Source organism: Mytilinidion resinicola, assembly GCF_010093595.1.
Source record: "Mytilinidion resinicola strain CBS 304.34 unplaced genomic scaffold BDZ99scaffold_10, whole genome shotgun sequence".
Classification (NCBI taxonomy): domain Eukaryota; kingdom Fungi; phylum Ascomycota; class Dothideomycetes; order Mytilinidiales; family Mytilinidiaceae; genus Mytilinidion; species Mytilinidion resinicola.
Genome location: NW_022985446.1, coordinates 1,133,422 through 1,153,600, shown reverse-complemented (window position 1 = coordinate 1,153,600; position 20,179 = coordinate 1,133,422). Strand labels below are relative to the sequence as shown.

General features: G+C 52.2%; 9 protein-coding genes across 9 annotated transcripts; 5 read left to right on the top strand and 4 right to left on the bottom strand.

Moving 5' to 3' along the window:
- Positions 1-206: 206 nt before the first annotated feature.
- Positions 207-957, bottom strand: BDZ99DRAFT_33475 (uncharacterized protein). Its single transcript, XM_033714302.1, has one exon. It carries the CDS (start codon positions 811-813, stop codon positions 304-306), a length of 510 nt encoding a protein of 169 aa, XP_033576610.1. The 5' UTR covers positions 814-957; the 3' UTR covers positions 207-303.
- A 1,195-nt stretch (positions 958-2,152) lies between these two features.
- Positions 2,153-2,528, top strand: BDZ99DRAFT_388551 (uncharacterized protein; the record flags this gene model as incomplete). Its single annotated transcript, XM_033715580.1, has 2 exons — positions 2,153-2,220; positions 2,285-2,528. Coding segments are annotated over 2 exons (312 nt in total), but the record flags the coding sequence as incomplete, so codon positions are not given.
- Positions 2,529-2,555: 27 nt separating this feature from the next.
- On the bottom strand, positions 2,556-4,494 carry BDZ99DRAFT_463427 (uncharacterized protein). Its single transcript, XM_033720082.1, has 4 exons — positions 3,999-4,494; positions 3,846-3,939; positions 3,292-3,796; positions 2,556-3,240 (listed from the first exon to the last, which is right to left on the bottom strand). The coding sequence occupies exons 1-4, from the start codon at positions 4,361-4,363 to the stop codon at positions 2,861-2,863; spliced, it is 1,344 nt and encodes a 447-aa protein (XP_033576608.1). The 5' UTR covers positions 4,364-4,494; the 3' UTR covers positions 2,556-2,860.
- A 370-nt stretch (positions 4,495-4,864) lies between these two features.
- BDZ99DRAFT_571424 (uncharacterized protein) lies at positions 4,865-6,684 on the bottom strand (the record flags this gene model as incomplete). The annotated part of the gene is made up of 4 exons (XM_033728088.1): positions 4,865-5,315; positions 5,428-6,182; positions 6,231-6,352; positions 6,544-6,684. The coding sequence occupies 4 exons, from the start codon at positions 6,682-6,684 to the stop codon at positions 5,140-5,142; spliced, it is 1,194 nt and encodes a 397-aa protein (XP_033576607.1). The 3' UTR covers positions 4,865-5,139.
- Positions 6,685-7,676: 992 nt separating this feature from the next.
- On the top strand, positions 7,677-8,605 carry BDZ99DRAFT_463424 (uncharacterized protein). Its single transcript, XM_033720081.1, has one exon. It carries the CDS (start codon positions 7,796-7,798, stop codon positions 8,417-8,419), a length of 624 nt encoding a protein of 207 aa, XP_033576606.1. The 5' UTR covers positions 7,677-7,795; the 3' UTR covers positions 8,420-8,605.
- A 59-nt stretch (positions 8,606-8,664) lies between these two features.
- BDZ99DRAFT_33436 (putative alpha-1,2-mannosidase) lies at positions 8,665-11,713 on the top strand. Its single transcript, XM_033714301.1, has 5 exons — positions 8,665-8,692; positions 8,761-9,239; positions 9,293-10,150; positions 10,216-10,890; positions 10,950-11,713. The coding sequence occupies exons 2-5, from the start codon at positions 8,977-8,979 to the stop codon at positions 11,542-11,544; spliced, it is 2,391 nt and encodes a 796-aa protein (XP_033576605.1). The 5' UTR covers positions 8,665-8,692; positions 8,761-8,976; the 3' UTR covers positions 11,545-11,713.
- A 473-nt stretch (positions 11,714-12,186) lies between these two features.
- BDZ99DRAFT_477032 (uncharacterized protein) lies at positions 12,187-14,490 on the bottom strand (the record flags this gene model as incomplete). Its single annotated transcript, XM_033722092.1, has 3 exons — positions 12,187-12,436; positions 12,491-14,206; positions 14,255-14,490. 3 exons carry the CDS (start codon positions 14,488-14,490, stop codon positions 12,187-12,189), a joined length of 2,202 nt encoding a protein of 733 aa, XP_033576604.1.
- Positions 14,491-15,004: 514 nt separating this feature from the next.
- BDZ99DRAFT_532175 (uncharacterized protein) lies at positions 15,005-15,791 on the top strand (the record flags this gene model as incomplete). Its single annotated transcript, XM_033726473.1, has 1 exon — positions 15,005-15,791. One exon carries the CDS (start codon positions 15,005-15,007, stop codon positions 15,665-15,667), a length of 663 nt encoding a protein of 220 aa, XP_033576603.1. The 3' UTR covers positions 15,668-15,791.
- Positions 15,792-17,577: 1,786 nt separating this feature from the next.
- BDZ99DRAFT_571420 (alpha/beta-hydrolase) lies at positions 17,578-19,033 on the top strand (the record flags this gene model as incomplete). The annotated part of the gene is made up of 2 exons (XM_033728087.1): positions 17,578-18,525; positions 18,620-19,033. 2 exons carry the CDS (start codon positions 17,578-17,580, stop codon positions 18,827-18,829), a joined length of 1,158 nt encoding a protein of 385 aa, XP_033576602.1. The 3' UTR covers positions 18,830-19,033.
- Between the last annotated feature and the right edge of the window lie 1,146 nt (positions 19,034-20,179).

Here is a 20,179-nt window from a genome sequence, read left to right as displayed (position 1 = left end):
TTGGGTTCCTTTGGGCGAAAAGGAAAATTATAGAGATTCTTTTTGTGGCTGGCACGGCACTCCCCTCCCCTCCTCTTTATTCTTATTATTCTTCTTTCTTCCTTTCTGAACGAACACACGCTGTATACACCCTTCTTCATTATATTATGCTTGGCGAAACTTCTTTGCGAGCATATATGGCGTGGTGTGGCAGGTCTCTGGTAAAATGTGGATGTGATGTGCATGGCTATTTAAAACGACCTTGGGCGGCTTTACTTACTTCTGTGTTGCTGGGCATATCCATAGTTATTATCTTCACTGCGTTTATCCGTTAGTGTATTCGATCATACCTGAGATGTCTTTGAGAAACAACTTTGGGCAATATTGACTGCATTTTGTGGAGTGGATGGGTTGATAATGGGATACCATGACGCTTGGGAAATGAGTGGACGCGAGATACTGTGAGGGATACGCTCGCTCGCTACTGCTAGGACGATCTAGGTGGTAGACGGCCGTACCAATTTTGTAGTAGGATCTAGTCAATAGAACAACACCTACCACAAACCATAACGCCGCTATCCAACACTTGAGCGTGCGGCTTCGAGCGAGGAACCCCGAACAAGATGCCATTGTTTCCCATCCCTCGACACCACGACTCAACGCCGGCCTCACATCGACGCTTCTCGTCGGCCTCCGTGGTGTTGGCGCCGTCGCTTTCGTCGTAAAAAGGGACCTACGATGCGTCCACGCTGCGTCTATACCGCGTCTAGCGAGAAAAAAATCATGCGGTTGGATCTGTAGCTTCTTCCAATATTTCGTCGCATTGCGTCCCATGAAGGGTGCCGCAACTGGTAGGGTCGTGGTCACTGAGCGTCACCGTCTATCCAGCGCCTAGGCTGGTCGCCTCATATATTAACCAGAAATTCAGCAGCTGTCGCCTCTTCCAATCTCGTGTGGGTAGTATATAAGCTGTCTACGCCTACACCAAGCTCCGCGTGACCCACCTCACTAGCCTAGTGATCTACATCCTCCCCCCCTCAACGTGGTATAGCTGCCAAAGCTGAACGCGATGAATGCGAGAAGCGAGAAGAAGAGCCAATCACCGATAAAACGGTCTCGCATTATTTTTCCTGGGGAAGTGCCCTCGCTCTTCTCGCGTTGGTGGGGGAGAGATGGCGCGACTGTAGATAAATGTGAGTATGGACGCTGATTCTGGGAGGGAGGTGTAAGAGCGCGATGGTGAGGCTGATTTGGGGTGGAACGAGAGGAGAGGGATGAGTAAATGAGTAGGTGGATCTGTTTGAGGTGTTGAGCGTATATGTACTGACTGATGGAAGGTGTTTGCTAGGGGATTGCATACAAATATTTGGAAGCTTGAGAATTCGTTCCGCTATTATATCGTTCTGACGCCTTACCTCCGTTTTGGTCGTCTCCAACTGCCCCAGTACTCAGAAGCACAACTTGAACGAAAGTGTTCGACGGAACTCCCATAATGATGGTAACGACAGCATCTGGCTCTATGCCCCTCCACTGCCCTAGCAATCGTAGTCACAATCCTCTACCTCGTCCCCACCTCTGTCCTCTCCTACCAAATCATCCACAAATACCACAGCTAGTCCTTCCTCTGCGTCGTCGTCGGAAGCTTTCTCAAAGTCGGGGGCTACATCGCGCGCGCCGTGAGCACGAAGCAAGTCACAGATGTCGTTCGTAGCTGTCTACTTTTCTCACCCCAAAGAAACACAGACAACTATTAGTGTAGTAGACATTATAATGAAAGCTTACCGAAGTGCTAGCTCCCCAGCGCCCCAACGCCGCCTCCTCAACCCTCATAATCCTCAACCACATTTTCGTCGACGCAGGAAACTACCTCTTCATCGGCCGCCTAATCCGAGTCGTCCTCCCTACCTATAACACAACTATTACTTTCATCTTCTCAGCTCAGCGCATCTTCGGCTCTGCGCACGGCATATAACCCGCATCTTCATGGGCTGCGACATTTTTTTCTAGCATGGTTTAAGTCTCGGGCTCCGGCATCGCGACGTGGGGCAATTGTACTAGGAATAGCGCGAAGGCAGGCACGAATGTGCTGATGGTGGGATTGAGCACACAAGTGGGTGTGTTAGTGTGGTTCCTTGCGATTGTGTGGCGGCTCTCGGTGCTAACGAAGTGAGGGAGATTGGTGGAAGAGGGGGCGCCGGAAGGGTGGCGGAAGGTGTTGTGGGCCAATATCGCGAGCAGTGCGTTGATTCGGTGGGTCTTGCTCAGGATTCGGGTACACATTCAGGTAGCAATGATGGACTGAGAGGCCAAACTGGTTGCTTGGATATGTCCGCTGTATTTATCGGGTCGTCGAGTTTGCGCTTGGGATTGATGGGCACCCGTTTGCGCACGAGTGGTTATTCTATGTGTTTGAGCAGCTGCCGATGTTGCTGGCCATCTCAGTCTTTTGCGTCTATCATTCGGCAAAGTACTTAGGGAGGAAGGGGGGGTTGCAGAAGCAGTTGAGCAAGAAGTTGAAGTTGGCTTGCTGCCAGGTTAGCAAACAATAAGGATAATCTAAGGAATTCGCAATGCAGGTCGTGGATATAGCTTTCATTGAAGCGACAGACTAGGTGATCTGGAGGGTTTTGTGGCAAAGGAAGCTAGGACAAGAAGGTGAAGTAATCATTTTTATTCAGTAGATTCCTGGAGTATCAGGAATGTTCAGTCTCAATAGACTTGAAACGATTGTTCATTGGATAATCGGATATGCAAGATACAGATACGCCGTTTAATCGTCCAGGGGTATAGTCATCAAAACGAAAGTGCAGCCGAGCGCCTGGTTTCGTCAATATGTAGCACTGATGCACGTTGGCTGAACACAATATACCTGATAGTTATCTCACAAGTTGCCGTTAGTGAATTCCTGTAAGCTACTATTGAAAGCTGGATCGTAAAACTCCAATTGCCGCTTTTTGAGAGCTCCGTGAAACCTATGAAATGGATACGTAGAGATGCTTCTGCACCACTCGACGTGAGGCCTATAGCTCGCTGGCAGGCTCCGGTAGATGTTGATGATCCATGTCATGAAGGCTGAAGGCGCATTTACTCCTTGGAATCCCAACCGCTCGAACATCAGTATGGGAGTCAGAATGGCCTGGATGGCAATCCAATGTGCCAGAAGTATCTGTGCAACGCAGTTGTTCGGGTCGATGAAGGATTGGAACTCTTCATGCGTCCAAGTCGATGGAATGTTGTAGGTCATTACAAATGTTGAGTAAGCTACCTCCACATTCAGTGACCGTTGGCTGAGAACGTAATAGAGGGTCTTACCTGCAACTGGATCATTGTAGGCGTATTGGACCGTCTGAACCATCGTAGAATAGAAAGCTCTCTCCCAATCGGCAAGAACCAGCGTTTCTATCATCCCTAAAGATTCAGCAGCTCTATCAAGATGATCAGGAGATATCGCACAGTAGGCGGAGTTAGCTAGTCGGTTCTGCATCGTTGCAAGATGGCCCTCCGGGCTGAAGGCGTGGAATGCCGAATCAGCGTCCATCAGCTGGTCCTTTCCGGCAATGAGATTGCATCCGCGGACCATGGTCAGAAACTCGTAGAGGCCATCCTGGAGATGACTTGACTGGAAGGCCAAAGCCAATGCGGCTGCCATCCGGGCGTCGCTCTCGCTTCTGGTTTTGGCAGGATGCGATAGAGCATCGTTCAAGGACTTCATTGCGAGGATGCGGTGCAATAGCGCTTCTTCCGCAACATTGGCACTGGAAACAGCGTCTAGATGGGAGGCAGAAAGAGCGAGAATGGAGTGAATGAGGAACTCATACTGCAATGATCAGCTGCAGTCTTGTAAAGTAAAATGATATGCCACGTACGTTATGTGCAAAGCTAGGGATCACCGTGATCCAGATTTTATCCGCTCCAACGGGAAGATGTGGATATGCAGTGACGAGGAAGTGATGGAAAAGCCTGAATAAAATAAACATGGGTTCTATACAGTATAACTACCTAACAATCGTCAAAGTTACCTCATGTCGGACATGGTGAAGTTGCCGGGCGTGTTCCTCAAGGTAACTGCATCTTTGGGCGCGGGCGGCTGGTTGAGTCGCTGTGCTGCTTGAATGATGTTTGCTGGATATTCGCAGTTCAGGCCTGCTTTGTTGCAATGATTGCACTCTGGGTACTTCTCATTGCACTTGATACGACGCCGCTTGCAGTTGAAGCACCCGCGCCTCGATTTGGTATGTCCTTTCCGTGGAATGGGCCTGGTCGCAATAGGAGAAGAGACTGAGTCACTGCCAGACGGCTCCTTGCAAAGAGTTTTGTCCGAGCTAGAGTCGCTGGACACGCTGGGGGTAGCTCTGGAGCTATTCATGACGGGCAGGCTGCCCATAGGAGTATTGGCACTGTTCTATCGTATAGCGGGCAAAGAACAAAATGAGTCATTCGCGAGGGTTGTACGTGGACATGTTAGGGTTTCCTGTCCGGTCGATTTTGTAGTTAACTTAGTGGTAGAAGTACGAGAATGGTGGCTTAGACTAGGGTCGCTGGGTGTCGCGTCCACCTGCGTCGACGGCTGGGATAGCAGCTGGGCGTTAGGTGGGCGCACCCGTTAGGCTGACTCAAAGCCAGGCCAGATGCTGCACGAGAAATGATGAAGGTGGACGCGAGGCCGTCACGTCTCGGCGTGCCCGTGGACCAATAGAGGATGGTGCTTTTCCTTTGTTCTCTACGACACCTTCACCGGCCACCGACGCCAAGACGACACGGAGAGAAGGTAGCCAGATGGTCGCAAGCTTAATCTCTCAGGGACTGCTATAAACAGTAACGCCATCACGATGCAGCCGCCAATCGGATCTTGGTGTGAGTGTGAAATATGCAGGTAAATGCAAGTGGCGACCAACAGCATTATAGAGAAGCAGCGGGAGCCCGATTCTATGACCCATTTCCCATTACATTGCCTAGTTCGTACAGTCCTGCCGACCCTTCGTAATGGTCACCGCGCCCTGCACGTCTTCAGCCTTCCAGGCAGTCATCTGTTTTAAGAAGTGATCGCCGTCAATCTTGCAGCTGCCACGCTCGAGCCCTTGCTTTCATTGGCTTGTCGGCCCCATCCGAATCAATCCCAGGGTTTACCCTCTGCCGAACACCACGAGTCCACCGAGCGTTTCACGGGTAGCCTCCCGAGTAGCCTCCCGAGTATCCCGGGTATGAATAGTCAGGGCCACCTCCGTTGCTGTACTGGGCCAACGGGACTCCGGCCTCATCGTTCTTCAGATCAGTTGCCAGACCCTTGACAATTTGCTTAGTCTGTGTGTCTGCAGCACGGGGTCCGTCGATTGTTTCTAAGATCGAGAATATTAGCCGTGATTCGTTTAAATCTAATTGCGGCACATGAAGGAATAGATTTAGACTGGAAACGTGATGCGACCTGTCTCAAGAAAAAAAACTACTTACGGTAGAAGGCACTAATCAAAGGAAAGACGGAGGAAGCGAGCAGTGTTAGCGACATCAGCTGCGCAAAAGAGTAGTCGTTGTTTTTTGAGCTGAGGTACCACGCATCAATCTCTTGGTCAGTCCGCAGTTTGTTGTTGAAGTATGTCGCTGCGCCTGCAACAACGAGATTGGCAAAGGTGATGCCACAACGGAAGAAGAACCCGATCCTTCCCTCCAAGAACGCCGAGTAGGAGTCGACAGCTAGGAAAATCAGACCGATGACGAATGAGACAGTCATGGGTATCAGGAGACCCCAGAACTGTGTCGTAGACCCACTGCCACTTAGTTGGGGTAGCAGTGCCGTAGATATGTTATGAGTCTCGAAGTACCCACTGTTCAACATGCTGTCGTCCCCAGTAATATAGCATGAGATCGGCATAATTGCAGCTGAGCTAGCGGTCATTGGGAATCCTTTGACATCACGACTCTTATACAACAGCCAGGTAAAGCAAAAGGTAAGGAGGATTCCGGCCAGCCGTAGAGCCCCGAGCCAGCCATTCTTGCTGAACCATTTCGGTATGTTTGTTATGGCGAAGGTGTGAGTGATCATAGCCATCAAGAGCATATAACAGACTATGTTGTAGTGGTATACAGAGAGATCACAGCTTTGCAGGAGGGTTGCGAAGGCAAGCGCAATCCCAGCCGTGAGAGCTGCGTCACTGAAAGTGTGGAGTATGGTGTCAATGCTGTGGATGATCCGCTTGTATTTCTTGTGGCTGATTGAGCATTAGCACCCGTCGTCGAATTATGTCCACTGAACTTACTCTCGTCTTGTTTGGGACTGTGGTTGATAACGGGCATGGAAGATGAGGTATGAATAGTCCATCAATAGCAAAAATGCAGCCACCAAGGCAAGGAAAGACGTAATTTGAAAGGCACGGATGACCTGACCAACGTTTAGCGTAAATTGAGAGAATAAGAGCCACTTGGGGAGATTCATGCACCCGTAGCTAGTGATTTCTTGGAATTGTTCCCAGTGAAGTACATATCTTGAGTGTAGCCGTGCGATTCAGGCTCCAATGTGTCGAAATAGAAAAATTTGCGAGTATAATGAGCGCCTTTTGCTTATGACCTTACATTTGTTCCAGTGATGTCGACATTGGGCACCAACTTCTGATTATCGTCGAGATGGGTAGCATTTGCATAGAGCGCAAAGTCGCAAGGGGTAGTCCGGTTAGGGCAATGGCCCTTAAGACCCGCTAGAAGACCTTTCGCCATTTGGAACGGTGTCTTCGGCAAACGGAAGCGCCCGCACTATCGAGAACAATCGAAGGAAGAAATTGACGAGAGCTTAACAAGAAGATAATGCGGAGGGAGGAGTAGGTGTAGTATTGAAGTGTCTAGTTGGTCACATTCACGACTACAAATACAAGATGATTTGGGGCGAAAGTCAACACAGCTTCAGCCTCAGGGGAAAGCGCAGCGGTTCAACATCCTTAAGACAAATCCCCCACCCTTCCGCTTTCCCTGTTCTAGACGTGTTCCAGAGGCTAAGGCGAGGCTGAAAAGATCAGATCCAAGGATCTAGTGTATTGTTACCTCCTCAGCGCCTTAATTTTGAGCGGATATCGACTATCCCTGCAAGAAGAGATGAAAAGGCACGGAGATGCCCACTGGGCCTCGGCTGGGAATAGCCCAACTGACCGGCCGTGCAGGTCGCGCAACTTTTTAAGTACCACCAACCCACTCAATCGACTCCCGATGGTTGGTTTTTAGGCTGGTGCATCTCGAAAAGTTGGGGCTAAAAGTGGTGGCGTCTGCTGGATCCTAGCTATGGAAGGGAACTTGGGCCTATCCAAGACACAAGCCCTGTGAGTGTGCCGATATCGTAGCAAAACGGGCTGTTTAGGCTAGGGCGTGGCATCTCCATCTTGACCGGTCAATCGTGTGTGCTGGCGATCACTGGTTATCCTTGTTGGGCCTCTTTTCCGGTATTCACGAGCCTATCTAGGTTTTGGGGGGGACCGCCGTCGCGGAAAACGGCAATCCCAGAATCCTCCGATCAACGCCCAGCCGGTAATGGACATTCGATGGGTCATCGACTAGACTTCGCAGAAAACCTGTTTCGTGCCAGCATCGAAAGGAGTCGTGATGGAAGATGCGCGGTTGGTGCCGGAGGATGTTGAACGCCGTATTTTATGCCAAGATGCCAAGAGAAGTGTAAGATTCCCCCCTGCATTCGGCCCCCAAAGATAGCCACTCTCGTTTTATTCCCGTATTTCAAGATTGCTTAAACTTCCAAGCCTCTTTCCATTCAGCCCCCATACATCCGTCCTCAGTTGTCTACTCCGTTGCTGTGCGTCTTGCACACATTGACATCTCCTGCGACATGCCTATGCTGGAGGTTTGCAGGCTGCGGCTGAAAGACGGGGTGTCAGCCTCTGATGACGCGTTACTCAAAACTCTGTCTACAGTCCGCTCGGTTTTGAAAACTAATTCAAGGTTCTACAACTGCATCGAAGACCCATCCCTCGTCTACATCCTGGGAATATGGCCAACTCTGGAAGCCCACAAAGCCTTCCTCGCATCGCCAGAGAAGGAGAAGGTCCTTGGCTCACAGGAGGATCAGCTTGATTTCCAGTGGATACTTCACATGGAGCTTGACGACATATCATCGTTGCCTCTGGACGCACCCGTCATGGCGATAGCGAGGTTGTTCCTAAAAGGAGGCCAGCACATCGAGGAGTACGATCGGATAGTGAACAAACATCGAGCAACCCTTGCGGACGCAACAGAGCCATACAACGTGGTCGAGGGCTGGAGGAACGACTCAGAGCCTGGGAAACGAGAAGCACTCATGTTCACTGGTTGGGCGAGCATGGAGGCACATAAGGCATTTACGGCGAAGATGAGAGAGGATGAGGATTATGCAAGCGTGCGTAACAACTACGAAGGCATGGAGGTTCGACATGCACGAGACATGGAACGAATCGCCAAAACCTCGCAGGAGTAGGCTTTGGCCTGGCCAATTCGACTCTACGTAGCCATCTCAGATCTTTCCGGCAATCGAACCAATCTATTCCCATTTTCGACGGCATCTTAGGGTGCACGATTGCTGACGTTGTTCGCCTATAACCAACCCCAGGCACTCTCAAACAAGGCAATGCATTTATCATACGATCTGTCAAAGAATAAGAGCTATTGCAAAGAATTATCTTTGTATAAAATAGACTGCCCAGGGCTTCATGATCACGGCTTGATGTTGTTCGTCGCCGAGTGCTAGCAAGTAGGTACCTCGCAGGATCAGAGCGGAACACCGGCAGTCCACAGTTTATATTGACCATTCCCGGACAGTACCCTTGCAGGAAGATCCCGAGTTACTGTCACCTTGAGCAGGCTCATTTTCAACATTGATACGACTTAGTGTCAACCCCGCAGTTACGTTGCATCGTACCAAAGTACTCGCTACCATGCATCTACGGATCTCAAGCCGCTTTCCTCGCCTCTTAATACTTCGAACACCACCTTGATCTCTTCTGCAGCAAGCAAATTTGTTGCTCGTACTTCAGCATGCTCAACACACGGTCTACGACAGTTGCTGTCTTTCTACTTGTTGTCCATACCTGCACAACTTCTGCCAATGAACATGCCAAGCATGAAGCCGACTTCGATCCTCTCAAATATGTCAATCAATTGATCGGTTCTACCAATGACGGAAACGTATTCGCGGGTGCCACATTGCCCTATGGAATGGCTAAGGCTGTCGCCGACGTTAACGGGCAAAACACAGGAGGATTCGCGTTCGACGGTAGCAATGTCACTGGTTTCTCGAGGTATGGGATTTCTGTTCTATCCGATGTTGTTTTTGGGTTTGACGCTCAACAAGCCTGCACGACTCCGGCACTGGGGGCAATCCATCACTGGGCAACTTTCCTCTATTTCCACAACACTGCCCAGAAAATGAATTGAACAACTGCAATTACCTAATCACTGCCCGCGCTACTCCCTATCTCAACGAATCAATTGAGGCCAGCCCAGGCTATTTCGCATTGACATTGGAGAACGGTATCCACGCAGAAATGACAGCGGCGCAACACTCTGCGTTGTACCACTTTGTCTTTCCCGCAGAGGAATCGAGAAATGGATCAGCGCTAAATCCTCTCATCATGCTCGACCTGACGGACCTGTGGGCGAGTCGACAGAACGCATCGATCAGTATAGATGAAACGACCGGAAGAATGAAAGGGAATGGCACTTTCCTTCCCAGTTTTGGCGCTGGGTATTATGTTGCACATTTCTGCGTTGACTTCGCTGGAGCATCGATCCTCGACTCGGGAGTGTGGGTCAATAATCGAGCCGACACTGAGCCCAAGGAGTTGTTCGTCACGAGAGGCTTCAATCTGTTTTACCTCCAAGCTGGTGGATTCGTGAGATTCAAAGGACCAATTGAGGGTAACTTGACCGCAAGGGTTGGAGTGAGCTTCATTAGCGCAGATCAAGCATGTCAAAATGCGGAGAAAGAAATACCTGGCCCAGACTACGATTTTGAAGGTATGAAGAGCAAGGCTGAGGATGCATGGAGAGAAAAGCTCTCGCCTATCGCGATTGAAGCCGGAGGTGTGAATGAGACGATGCAAACAAATTTCTACAGCGGAATGTACAGGACGATGATCTCGCCGCAGGACTATACCGGGGAAAATCCAAATTGGGAAACATCAGAACCGTACTTTGACTCCTTTTACTGGTAAGCTTTTCAGAGCAACTCCGAAACCATGCCCTTTCATGCACTGCTAACGTATTTCCAACTAGTATTTGGGATGCTTTTAGGGTACAACACCCCTTTTTAACTATTGTTGACCCCGTCGCGCAATCAAAAATGGTCCGCAGTCTCCTCTCAACGTACCAGCATGAAGGTTGGCTCCCGGATTGCCGCATGAGCTTATGCAAAGGCTGGACGCAAGGCGGGTCAAACGCCGACGTCGTCATCGCGGATGCCTACATCAAGAATCTCACTGGCATCGACTGGAATCTCGCCTACGACGCAGTTGTCAACGACGCCGAGAACGAGCCCCTCGAGTGGTCCTACGAAGGCCGCGGCGGGTTGAAGAGCTGGAAGCGCTACAATTACATCCCCTATCTCGATTTCGACTACCTTGGGTTTGGGACGAACTCAAGAAGTATTTCTAGGACTCTCGAATATTCGTATAACGACTACTGCATCTCCACGCTAGGTAAGGGCCTCGGGAAAGATGAATACGCCAAATACCTCTCCCGAGCAGAGAACTGGCAAAACCTTTTCAAAGCCGACCAGAAATCTCTCATCAACGGCACAGACACTGGTTTCACAGGCTTCTTCCAACCAAAATATCAGAACGGCACCTGGGGCTACCAAGACCCAATCGCCTGCAGCCCCCTCACAGACTTCTGCTCCCTAACCTCCAACCCCTCCGAGACCTTCGAGTCCTCCGTATGGGAATACCTATTGTAACTCCCCTCCCTTCCCCTATCCCACATCCTCCACCGACTAACTCCATCAACCCCAGCTACGTCCCCCACGACATGCCCACTCTAATCACCCTCCTCGGCGGCCCCGCCTCCTTCATCGCCCGCCTCGACTACTTCCACACCTCCGGCCTCGCCGACATCGGCAACGAGCCCGTCTTCCTCACAATCTTCCAGTACCACTACGCCGGCCGCCCGGGCCTCTCGGCGCAGCGCGCGCACTCCTACGTCCCCGCGCGCTTCTCGCCCACGCCCGGCGGCCTGCCCGGCAACGACGACTCGGGCGCCATGGGCGCCTTCACCGTCTTCGTCATGCTCGGGCTGTTCCCGAACCCGGGGCAGGACGTGTATTTCATCATCCCGCCGTTCTTCGAGAGCGTGAGCGTGACGAGTCCGCAGACGAATAAGACCGCTACTATTAGGAATGTTAACTTTGATAGGGGGAGTTATGAGAATATTTATGTGCAGAGCGCGACGCTGAATGGGGAGGTGTGGACGAAGAGCTGGGTGACGCATGGTTTTTTTACGGAGGGGTGGACGCTGGAGTTGGTGCTGGGGCCGGAGGAGAGTGACTGGGGGACGAGGGCGGAGGATTTGCCGCCGAGTGTTGGAAAAGGAGGAATAGGGTATTTGTGAGATGGGCGTTGTCTTTTTTCGAAGTGCTGATTAGACGGAGAGCGTGGCGGATGTAGTGTGGTAGGAACGTGAACGCTTCTGGGGAGATATGGAGCAAGAGAATATAGACACAGCGAGCATATTGCATAATGGTCCAGGGAGAAACTTGTTTCAACATGATTATTGGAAGACTTGAAATCGGTCAGCTCGATGGCTCCTAGCTAGCTACACGCCCTACCACACGGTCTTACCGTTCCCCTAATATTTACACTCTCCACAATTCTAATCCCTCAATCTATTCGTCCCCCGGTCTACCTCCAACTTCCTTGCTTGCCTCTCCACATACCACACTAACGACCCACTCTCTCCCTCAAAAGACTACAAGAAATTAACACCGCCTTATCGCCAGCTAATACACCCTGAGTATGTACCGTCGTCGCATCCAAGAAAATGGGAATGGACTAAACAATCCCGAGAGCCACCGAAAACTAAGCCATCGCCGATCCCGTCTATAAAAAGTCTGCTGGTTTTTTTTCAAAATCGTCCCTCGTTCGTGTGCTTAGTGCCATTACTGAAATGAAACACGTCTCACAAAGAAAAGCTTATGCTGAATCTCAAGAGCTTTTCGCGCGCCAGCTCGATCCAGCAAGTCGAGCGCTGAGCCTAGGATGGCCTCGACAGATTCATCTGGGGCTTCAAGCTCTCCATGAGGTCGTCTCGGGTGCCGACGACCTCCTTGGGCATGCGCGAGACGCGATATGCGCCGGCTCGGATGCTGTTGAGCTGGACCTGCGACATGGCAGAGCGGGTGGAGCGGATGGAGCCTGCGTCGGAGCCGGAGCCGTTGTCGCGGAACTTGGGCGGAGGGGCGAAGTCGAGGGCGGTGAAGGTGCTGGACTTGCGGAGGGCGTGACTATGGGAGGTTAGCTTATGGCCTAGAACAGGAGTGCATTCAACAGTGACTTACGGGCTAGGCATAGCGGGAAGGTCGTCGAAAGCGCCCACCAGTGGCGTATGAGCCCGCACTGCAGGGCTATACGGTCTCTGCACACCGAGAGGACTGTCAGGTCGTCGACCGGCCTGGCGATCTCTGTACGAGACAGGAGGAGCAAAGTCGAGAGGGTTGAAGATGGCCGAATCTTCCGTGAGCTTGGCAGGCGTTGGTAGCGAGGTGAGAGCCGGAGGGGGTGGCAGAGGGGCTCTCCGGGGAGCAGCCACGCGTCCGCTCATGGAGGAGTTGCCGCGAGGAGGCGGCATGAAGCGACCGGTAGAACCGCTGGAGGCTCGGCCACGGCCAGTCTGGCCCTGGAAGCGCGGAGGAGCGCGAGGAGGCGGTGTCATGGCACGACGGCCAACGGGCTGAGCATATGGTGCTTGAGCCATGACGAAGTTACCAGTCTCAGGGTCGAAGATGGTTCCGTCCGCAAGGTACTCTGGGTTGTAGTCCTCATAGTAGCCTACAGGGTCCGGCTTGGAATCATCGAAGTACTCCTTGTAGAAAGAACGGATACGATTGGCACGTGTTTCGGGGTTATCGGCTGGGTCATCCGGGGGAAGAGGGCGAAGGCTCATAGACAATCGACGAGGGTCATAACCCAGATCATCAACTCCCAGGCCGAAGGCGTTGTTGTACGATTCTTCTTGCTGGACTGGCATTGGAGCATCGAGTGATCTGCGGCCAGCAGCGTTGGCCCCATCATAGCTCTGTTCACGAGAAGGAGGTGTAACTTTGAATCCATCACCGTAGTCGCTCGTGTCACTGATGCGGTTCATGTTGTTGGCGTTGGATATGACAACAGCCTCTTGCGATTGGACTCGTGGTGGTGGTCGAGGGTTCTCTGGAAGGAGCTTGGTTGGAGGTGAAATTGGCCTTGGGGCATGGATCTGGGGAATAGTGGGCTCGGGAGGCGATTGAGCTTGCCCGGGGGCCTCAACAGTCGAACCATCTCGGCTGTGGATGAAAGAACCAAGATAATTGTTGCTCGCCCTCATAACATTGGCGTTGTTGTCAAAGTAGGAGTCGCGGCCAGCATCGGCAGGGGTGGGTGCAAGCCCGCCGTTCGATGCAGGCACACGTGGCGGCGATCGATCCTGGGGATTTGAGGGAGATCCAGCCGGTTGTGCAGTCGCAGCGGGAAACTGGATGTGAGGTGGTGGCTGCTCGCTGAGTGGAGATCCTCCTGCCTTCGAGTCTCCTCGGGGTGGGACAGACTGCGACATGCGCTGGGCGTTCCTCAAAAGACTTCCATTCATCCTGTCGGTACCCCCACTTGATCCCGTGTACGTTGAAGAGTTGTCGTGGGGATAGCCACGCAGGCTGCTCCCATTTCTCATGCTGGCACTGTCCTTTATGAAGGTGACAGGGCGATAGGGGTCATGTGGATCGTCCATGGAGCGCGCCATAGAGTTGACTGACTCTCGCGAGTTGTGCAAGCCCGCTGGAAGTATGTAGGGATTTCCCACTCCTAGGTCCATTGACAAGCCCTTATTACCTCGAAGTGTCTTTTCAGTGTCGGTGATGGTCATTTCCGGGATCCCCTTTCCTTTCTTACTTGCTTTTCCCGTCGCCTCCAGGCCAAAGTCGAGAGATTTGTGTGGGTCATCTCTATCCTCCTGCTTGAGTTTCTTGTTATGGCGGCGGTGGAGAAATAGGAGGACTACAATGGCCAAGAATACAGGAATTCTGCGAAAGATCAGTACGGATACTACACATGAGGTGGAGTCGGCCTACATAACGGCACACACAACAGGAACAAGGTAGTCGGGAGTCGGCTTCTCGCATTCGTTGGCGGACCCAGTGCATTTTTCACGGGGCAGCAGAGCGCGAGTTATCGAGTGAAAGGTCCGGCTCGGGATGTCCATGTTTGGCTCAGCAGGAGAAGGGCCTCGAGGCAGCAAGTCGGCGGATGCTACTGCTGCGTCTCTCCTCGCATGGTGGAGATGGTTGTGAGAATGGTGTTGATGCATCTTGGCGGTCTTTACAGGGTGTTCATTCGGCCGCGACGGCGATTCTTCCAACGAGTCGGCGATTGGCGCCCAGTGGAACAGCGATGACGGCAGGAACTCGACTAAATGGATGCACGGCGGTCGTGTCGACAGTATTTGGTTTAGATATTAACAGCGTAAGGTCGTAAGGCAATCGGTCATAGCCGGCTGGTCCTGGACGGAGGCTGAAGGAGTGACGAAAGGCAAAAAGCAGCAGCACCAAGAATCCGAAGCCTGAAAAGAATGACGTGGGTAAGAGGAGGCGGGGAAGTGCTGCGAGATTAGTGAGTGCCCACGAGGGTGGTGGTGTTGAGAGAGCGGCGTGGTGAAGAGGAGAAGGGATTGACCGCTCGGGGCTGGGGAGGATGGGCGCGGAGCTTGCACGCAACGGGACAGCTTGTCGACGGGCGGCGGTGATTGGGCGGGATCAGGAGGGCAGCTTGCGTCGCACCAGCAGAAATGGCGGAGAGCGACAGGGGCAAGAAATGAAGCCCAGATGGAGCCCGGCACAGGCCGCATTCCACGCCGTGCGCCGCCGTCATGCTTCACCAAAACACCGCTCCAGGTGCCAGTGTCTGCTGGAATGACAGCAGAATCTCTGACGCCGCTCAGGGGACCTCCGTTGCAGCCATCGACGGCGGGGGCGACGGGCGACGGGCGACGGGCGACGGGCGACGAGCGGCACACGACGAGGGCATCTTCAGCCGCGTCGTGGTTCCTGAGTGGTTTGTTGGCAGCCTCGCAAATTGCATGCGCTCAAGATAGACTCTGGCGCCGCCGCTATCGCAAAAGCAGTGAAGCGCCAGGTACGCCTTTTGCGCGCTCGAATCAGCAGCCGGTGCCCCTGTTCGTCGCCAGGAACCACAACCCCACGGCTGACCCAGCCAGCCGCGAGCCGCTGAGATTGCGTGCAGAACGACCTGCCCCAAAGAGAAACACCACGCTCCTACACCACGCTCCTCCACCACCCCGCCGCGATGGGGATGCGTTCAAAGCCCCTCCAGCGCGAGGCTCAACTTTCGAGCACTTCCCGCCATCTCCGGCGTCTGGAACGCGTCCTCGACGTCTGATCTGGAACACGTGTGCGCCTGGCCTTCTCCCGGCCTTCGGTGCCACAGGGTTTGGAAACATAGGACGAAGGACCCTCACAATTTCCTGACTGTCCCCTCCTCCTCGCTAGCACCTCCATGCCCATGATCGTGGTGATTTTCGTCAGTCTCGAGGGCTGCGCAATCCCATTCCAATTACAATCCTAGCGCCCCTGCACGAAACAAGATGCGTTCTCGATAATAATAGAGCCGTTATACACAAGGCGTGAATCCAGATCTTGGTGTCAACACTGTCCAACGTCATCCCTCCATCTCCCTAGTCGCAACCTCCTTTCCACCGCGTCGGCGTTCTTCCACGTTACCGTTGCACCGTCCCGAGTACGAAATTGCGGGCACCAGGGACAGCCCTCCGAGATTCCGGGTTCGGATCGACCGCCTTGGCTGAGACGGTCTCGTGTGCGGCGCGTGCTTCTGAAAGCGAGGCTGATGCTCGAGTCGTGTGGCTGACATATTCCCTTCCATACGGAGAACCGGCATCAGCACTTCGCCGTTGACACGGAGTTACGAAGTAACGAAGACCAGATGACAGACACCCCATGCTATCCTACATAATAATGATTGCATCTGCGAATGGGACGGCCATAGGGCTTTGGCACCTCAGGCCTGACCCGGGAAGGTATCGATATCAACTCCAACTTAGTCCAGAGAGCTGACATCCTATGCGTCTTGTCGCTCGCGATGTAGATCTGTTGTTTCTATTCTGACGCAGTTAGTTTGGTAACTCTTTCCATTAAATGGGTGCAATTTGTCCACAGGTTGTCTCACCATGTTGTCCTATGCATTATTCCACCGACCTAAATCTGTCCCTTTACCTACGGCGCCTTGCACCAAGACGTCGTGCAAGGAGCTGGCACATTGGGATAGAAGCCGTACAAGAGGCGACGTTAGTAGCGAGCACGTGACTACAGCATCAGGTGACCTACGTTCATCGCCTAGTTCGGGTGAATTCTCCGAGGTAAATCCGCTCCGCATCGTGGAAAAACCAACCGTGCGGTTAGATTTGTAACATCTTCCAACAAAACGGCGGAATGCGTTCATGAGATGCCTCGGCAGTCAACTGATACCTGCTTTCTATCAAAATTAGTTGCTCGTTCGAGTGGGAAGACGAAACTATAACAGGTATAGTTAGCCGATGTCCACTTTGCGTCTGACAACATGTTCACGCGGTTAGATTTGGAATTCCTTTTAGCAAAACCACCTGCGCCTAAACGTGGTACATACTTCGCCTTGGCAGGTCATCCTACCAATCTATCAAATCATCGAAGTTCACTACTGTGGTTGGCTCTCTAACTCGTCTGGACGCTCACGTGACGCTGTCCAACGTCGTTCACCGCCCAGCGAGAATCACCCGCCACCGAGAATTGGTGGTAATTGGGGGGCCAAGCCGCTAGTCTAAATTCTTCTAAACGTGACCAAATCTGCTCGCGATTCTCGGTGGTAACGGGATTCTCGGATGGGGAGTGTTATTGATGATGGGTTTATGCAGTTGACGATTGATTCTTCCAATCAAAGAACTCAACTCATCCAGGAAATATTATCCAATCTAGGAATAATTTCTGATTGGCTCAATTACACTCAAATAACCCATTAAGTCGAAGTTCTGATTACTGCCCTTTTCGGTCAATTTTCTCGTTGGCCAGTTACTAGTTATGGTCAGCAGGGATGAGTAATGGCACCAATGGGACGGCGGCGGAAAATCAACGATGAGTGAGCAACTACATCTCTAGTTTTTACCGAGCAGTAATCATCTACCCTCTCCCACGCACCAATCCAGGCATTCCAAATACCTAGCGCATTATAGTATGCTTACGAGGGTGAGAAAGCAAACTGGATGCTCTCCTAGCCAGATATTAATTTGGCAGCATCAGAGACCGGAAAATATATAAACGAAGGCCAAGGAGTATGTACAGTATCTAACAATCTCTGTCGTCAGTCCATCATGCCTCTGTCAATTCCAACAATGCTTCCCATTATACTTTCTTCTCTCCTCTCCCTCCCCCTTCTCACAACCGCAATCCCACACCCCAACCCCCAATCACCTAACTGCATTCCCCTCACCCTCTCCATCTCCCTCACCGCCCCCTCCTACCCCCTGCTCCTCCCCGCGATTAAAAATGGTTATGATGCAACCTCTCTCCTCCTCGCCTTCACAGGCCGCGACGCCTCCTCCGACCCCTCTGCCCTCCTTGGGCCCCCAACTAACATCACCGTTCCTCTCTCAATCAGCGCACTGTACTGCACACCCACGACCCACTATAACCCCCAAAAAGCCCCGAAATTGCAACTTCTCACCCACGGCCTCGGCTTCGACAAAACCTACTGGAACTTCGGCGCACCGAAAACGACGTACAACTACATCGCTGCTGCGACTGCCGCAGGGTACGCCACCTTCTCCTATGACCGAATCGGCACCGGCCTCTCCAGCGTCGAAGACCCCTACAATGTCGTGCAAACCCCTGTCGAACTCGCGCTCCTCACCCACTTCACCGAGCAGCTCAAAGCCGGCACGCTCTCGCATCTGATCCCCAAGCCCTCGAAACTCGTCCACGTCGGCCACAGTTTCGGCTCGATCCTCTCCAACGCGCTCATCGCCACCCGGCCCGAGCTCTCCGACGGCGTCGTCCTCACCGGCTTCTCGCACAACACCACCTTCGAGATCCTATTCCAGATCAGCACGGGCTTCCACCTCGCGTCCGAGAACCAGCCCGCGCGCTTCGGCAAGCGCTCCTCGGGCTACCTGACCTGGGGCGACAAGTATGCGAACCAGTACAGCTTCCTCAAGTACCCCAACTTCGAGCCCGCAGTGCTAGAGGATGCGGAGGCGAACAAGTTCCCGTTCACGGTAGGCGAGTTCATCACGTTTGGCAAGGTTCCGTATGCGGCGCCCGAGTTTAAGAAGCCGATTTTGGTACGTCCTCTATCTTCCCCCCCCCCAAATTTGCTTTCTTTCGAAATTGAATTTTTCCTGCGATGTCGGTGGTATGGGGCTAATAGAAGCGTAGATGATCGATGGTGATTCTGACCTCATCTTCTGCGGCGCAGACTGTACGGGGATTCTGGATGGACCCTACTCGGTTTCGCCGCAGCTGTTCGCGAACGCGGAGCCGTTGGCGTTTTACTTGCAGCCGGATACTGGACATGGCATGAATCTGCACGGGAATGCGACGGGGTGGTTTGCGGTTGTGAACGATTTCCTGGATAAGCATGTGTAAAGGAGGAGAATGCCGAGGTGAATCGAGAGGGTAAGCGATTAATTGATGGAGGGTAGAGGCGGCAGACGCATGTTGGGGCGAAAAAAGATGGTGGATTAAAAGAGGGCTGGGCGTTGGTACACGAGGGGGGAGGCTTTACGTGGAAAAGTGGATCTTAGCCCGAAAGCGTGGTAATATAGTAGAGGCTTTCACTAGCGTTAATACAACTTATACTAGAAGTGTAAACACACGGCGTAGATGCGTGACCCACGCTCCGATTCGAAATGTTATTTATTAGACCGAAAGCGTGCTGAGGAAAGATGGCAAAAGGTATAGAGAGCGGGAGCTGAAAGCACGTCTCTATAAGTACTGATAGCTGCTTAGAGCCTGTCCGTCCTTATTTTGGAGATTTTGTGTAAGAAGGTGAGGGCGAGAGGTCATTTCACAGCTAATGCTCGCGTGTTCGGGTTGGGTTTGAGATGATGCGTTAAGAGTTAGAATTGAATTTTCTTCTCCGTTGAGCAATACTTTAGTGTATGAGTCTGGCCTGGCTTGGCTATCTTGCTCCAGTAGTGAATGAAGATCAAGAAACCAACCCATAATATGGACCCAATTCTTATTTTTGAATGTCAAAGGACACTCCGCGTGTAGTGGCTTTGTAGTACCGGTCGTAGAAAGTCAGTTTTACCTTGTCGCTACCTACTGAGCGCCCAAAGAAAGTGAACGTGTGGACGTCATTTAGTACGGGCTTATCCGCACTTTTTTCTAATGGCCCCTTAAAATCTTTGCGAGCAACGACGGAGTAGTCTAGCAAGAACACGTTCTGTGATTCACGAATAATTAGCAACGCTTGAGCATTTCTACTAGGAGCATCGGCTTACACCGTCGGAGTATGACCAATCCAGATATGAAACGTTTTGAGTCTATGTTTGAGTTAGTCTGCAACGTCGTTAACTGTGCGCAGTACATAGCATAGACTTACTTGGACCGAATAGGTAACTCTTGTCTTCTCCTTCAACGCAAATGGAGTCCATTTGAAATTCTTGTCGTCTGGATCTGCCAAAGCATTCCCAACAGCCATCGCGGCAAGGTTTGGCCTTGGGCTCTCTCCGAACCTGGAGATCACGGTAGCCAAGTCTCGAAGGTCGTCAATCGACATTCTCTCATCGTTTGACTGAAGATAAAGCGACTGTCGACCATAGACGATAATGACCCGTCTCTCACCGGCAACGATGCCGCTGACTACATGATCACTGTTGAGGTCACCCTCCGTAATGAACTCGTCTCCCGTGCCATAATTAAACTTCGAACTGCGTGCTCCCGTGGCATCTTTGGGAGTGGGGAAAGTGCGCCAGGAAAGTTTGACATGAT

What these genes read in the sequence shown, in the direction of transcription:
- BDZ99DRAFT_463424 (XM_033720081.1), top strand. Translation starts at nt 7,796, where the DNA reads ATGCCTATGCTGGAGGTTTGCAGGCTGCGGCTGAAAGACGGGGTGTCA.
- BDZ99DRAFT_33436 (XM_033714301.1), top strand. Translation starts at nt 8,977, where the DNA reads ATGCTCAACACACGGTCTACGACAGTTGCTGTCTTTCTACTTGTTGTC. An exon ending in AATGTCACTGGTTTCTCGAG is followed by an intron (nt 9,240 to 9,292) that starts GTATGGGATTTC and finishes ACGCTCAACAAG; the next exon opens with CCTGCACGACTCCGGCACTG. An exon ending in TCCGTATGGGAATACCTATT is followed by an intron (nt 10,891 to 10,949) that starts GTAACTCCCCTC and finishes CATCAACCCCAG; the next exon opens with CTACGTCCCCCACGACATGC.
- BDZ99DRAFT_463427 (XM_033720082.1), bottom strand. Translation starts at nt 4,363, where the DNA reads ATGGGCAGCCTGCCCGTCATGAATAGCTCCAGAGCTACCCCCAGCGTG. An exon ending in TTCACCATGTCCGACATGAG is followed by an intron (nt 3,940 to 3,998) that starts GTAACTTTGACG and finishes TATTTTATTCAG; the next exon opens with GCTTTTCCATCACTTCCTCG. An exon ending in CTACAATGATCCAGTTGCAG is followed by an intron (nt 3,241 to 3,291) that starts GTAAGACCCTCT and finishes ATGTGGAGGTAG; the next exon opens with CTTACTCAACATTTGTAATG.
- BDZ99DRAFT_33475 (XM_033714302.1), bottom strand. Translation starts at nt 813, where the DNA reads ATGGGACGCAATGCGACGAAATATTGGAAGAAGCTACAGATCCAACCG.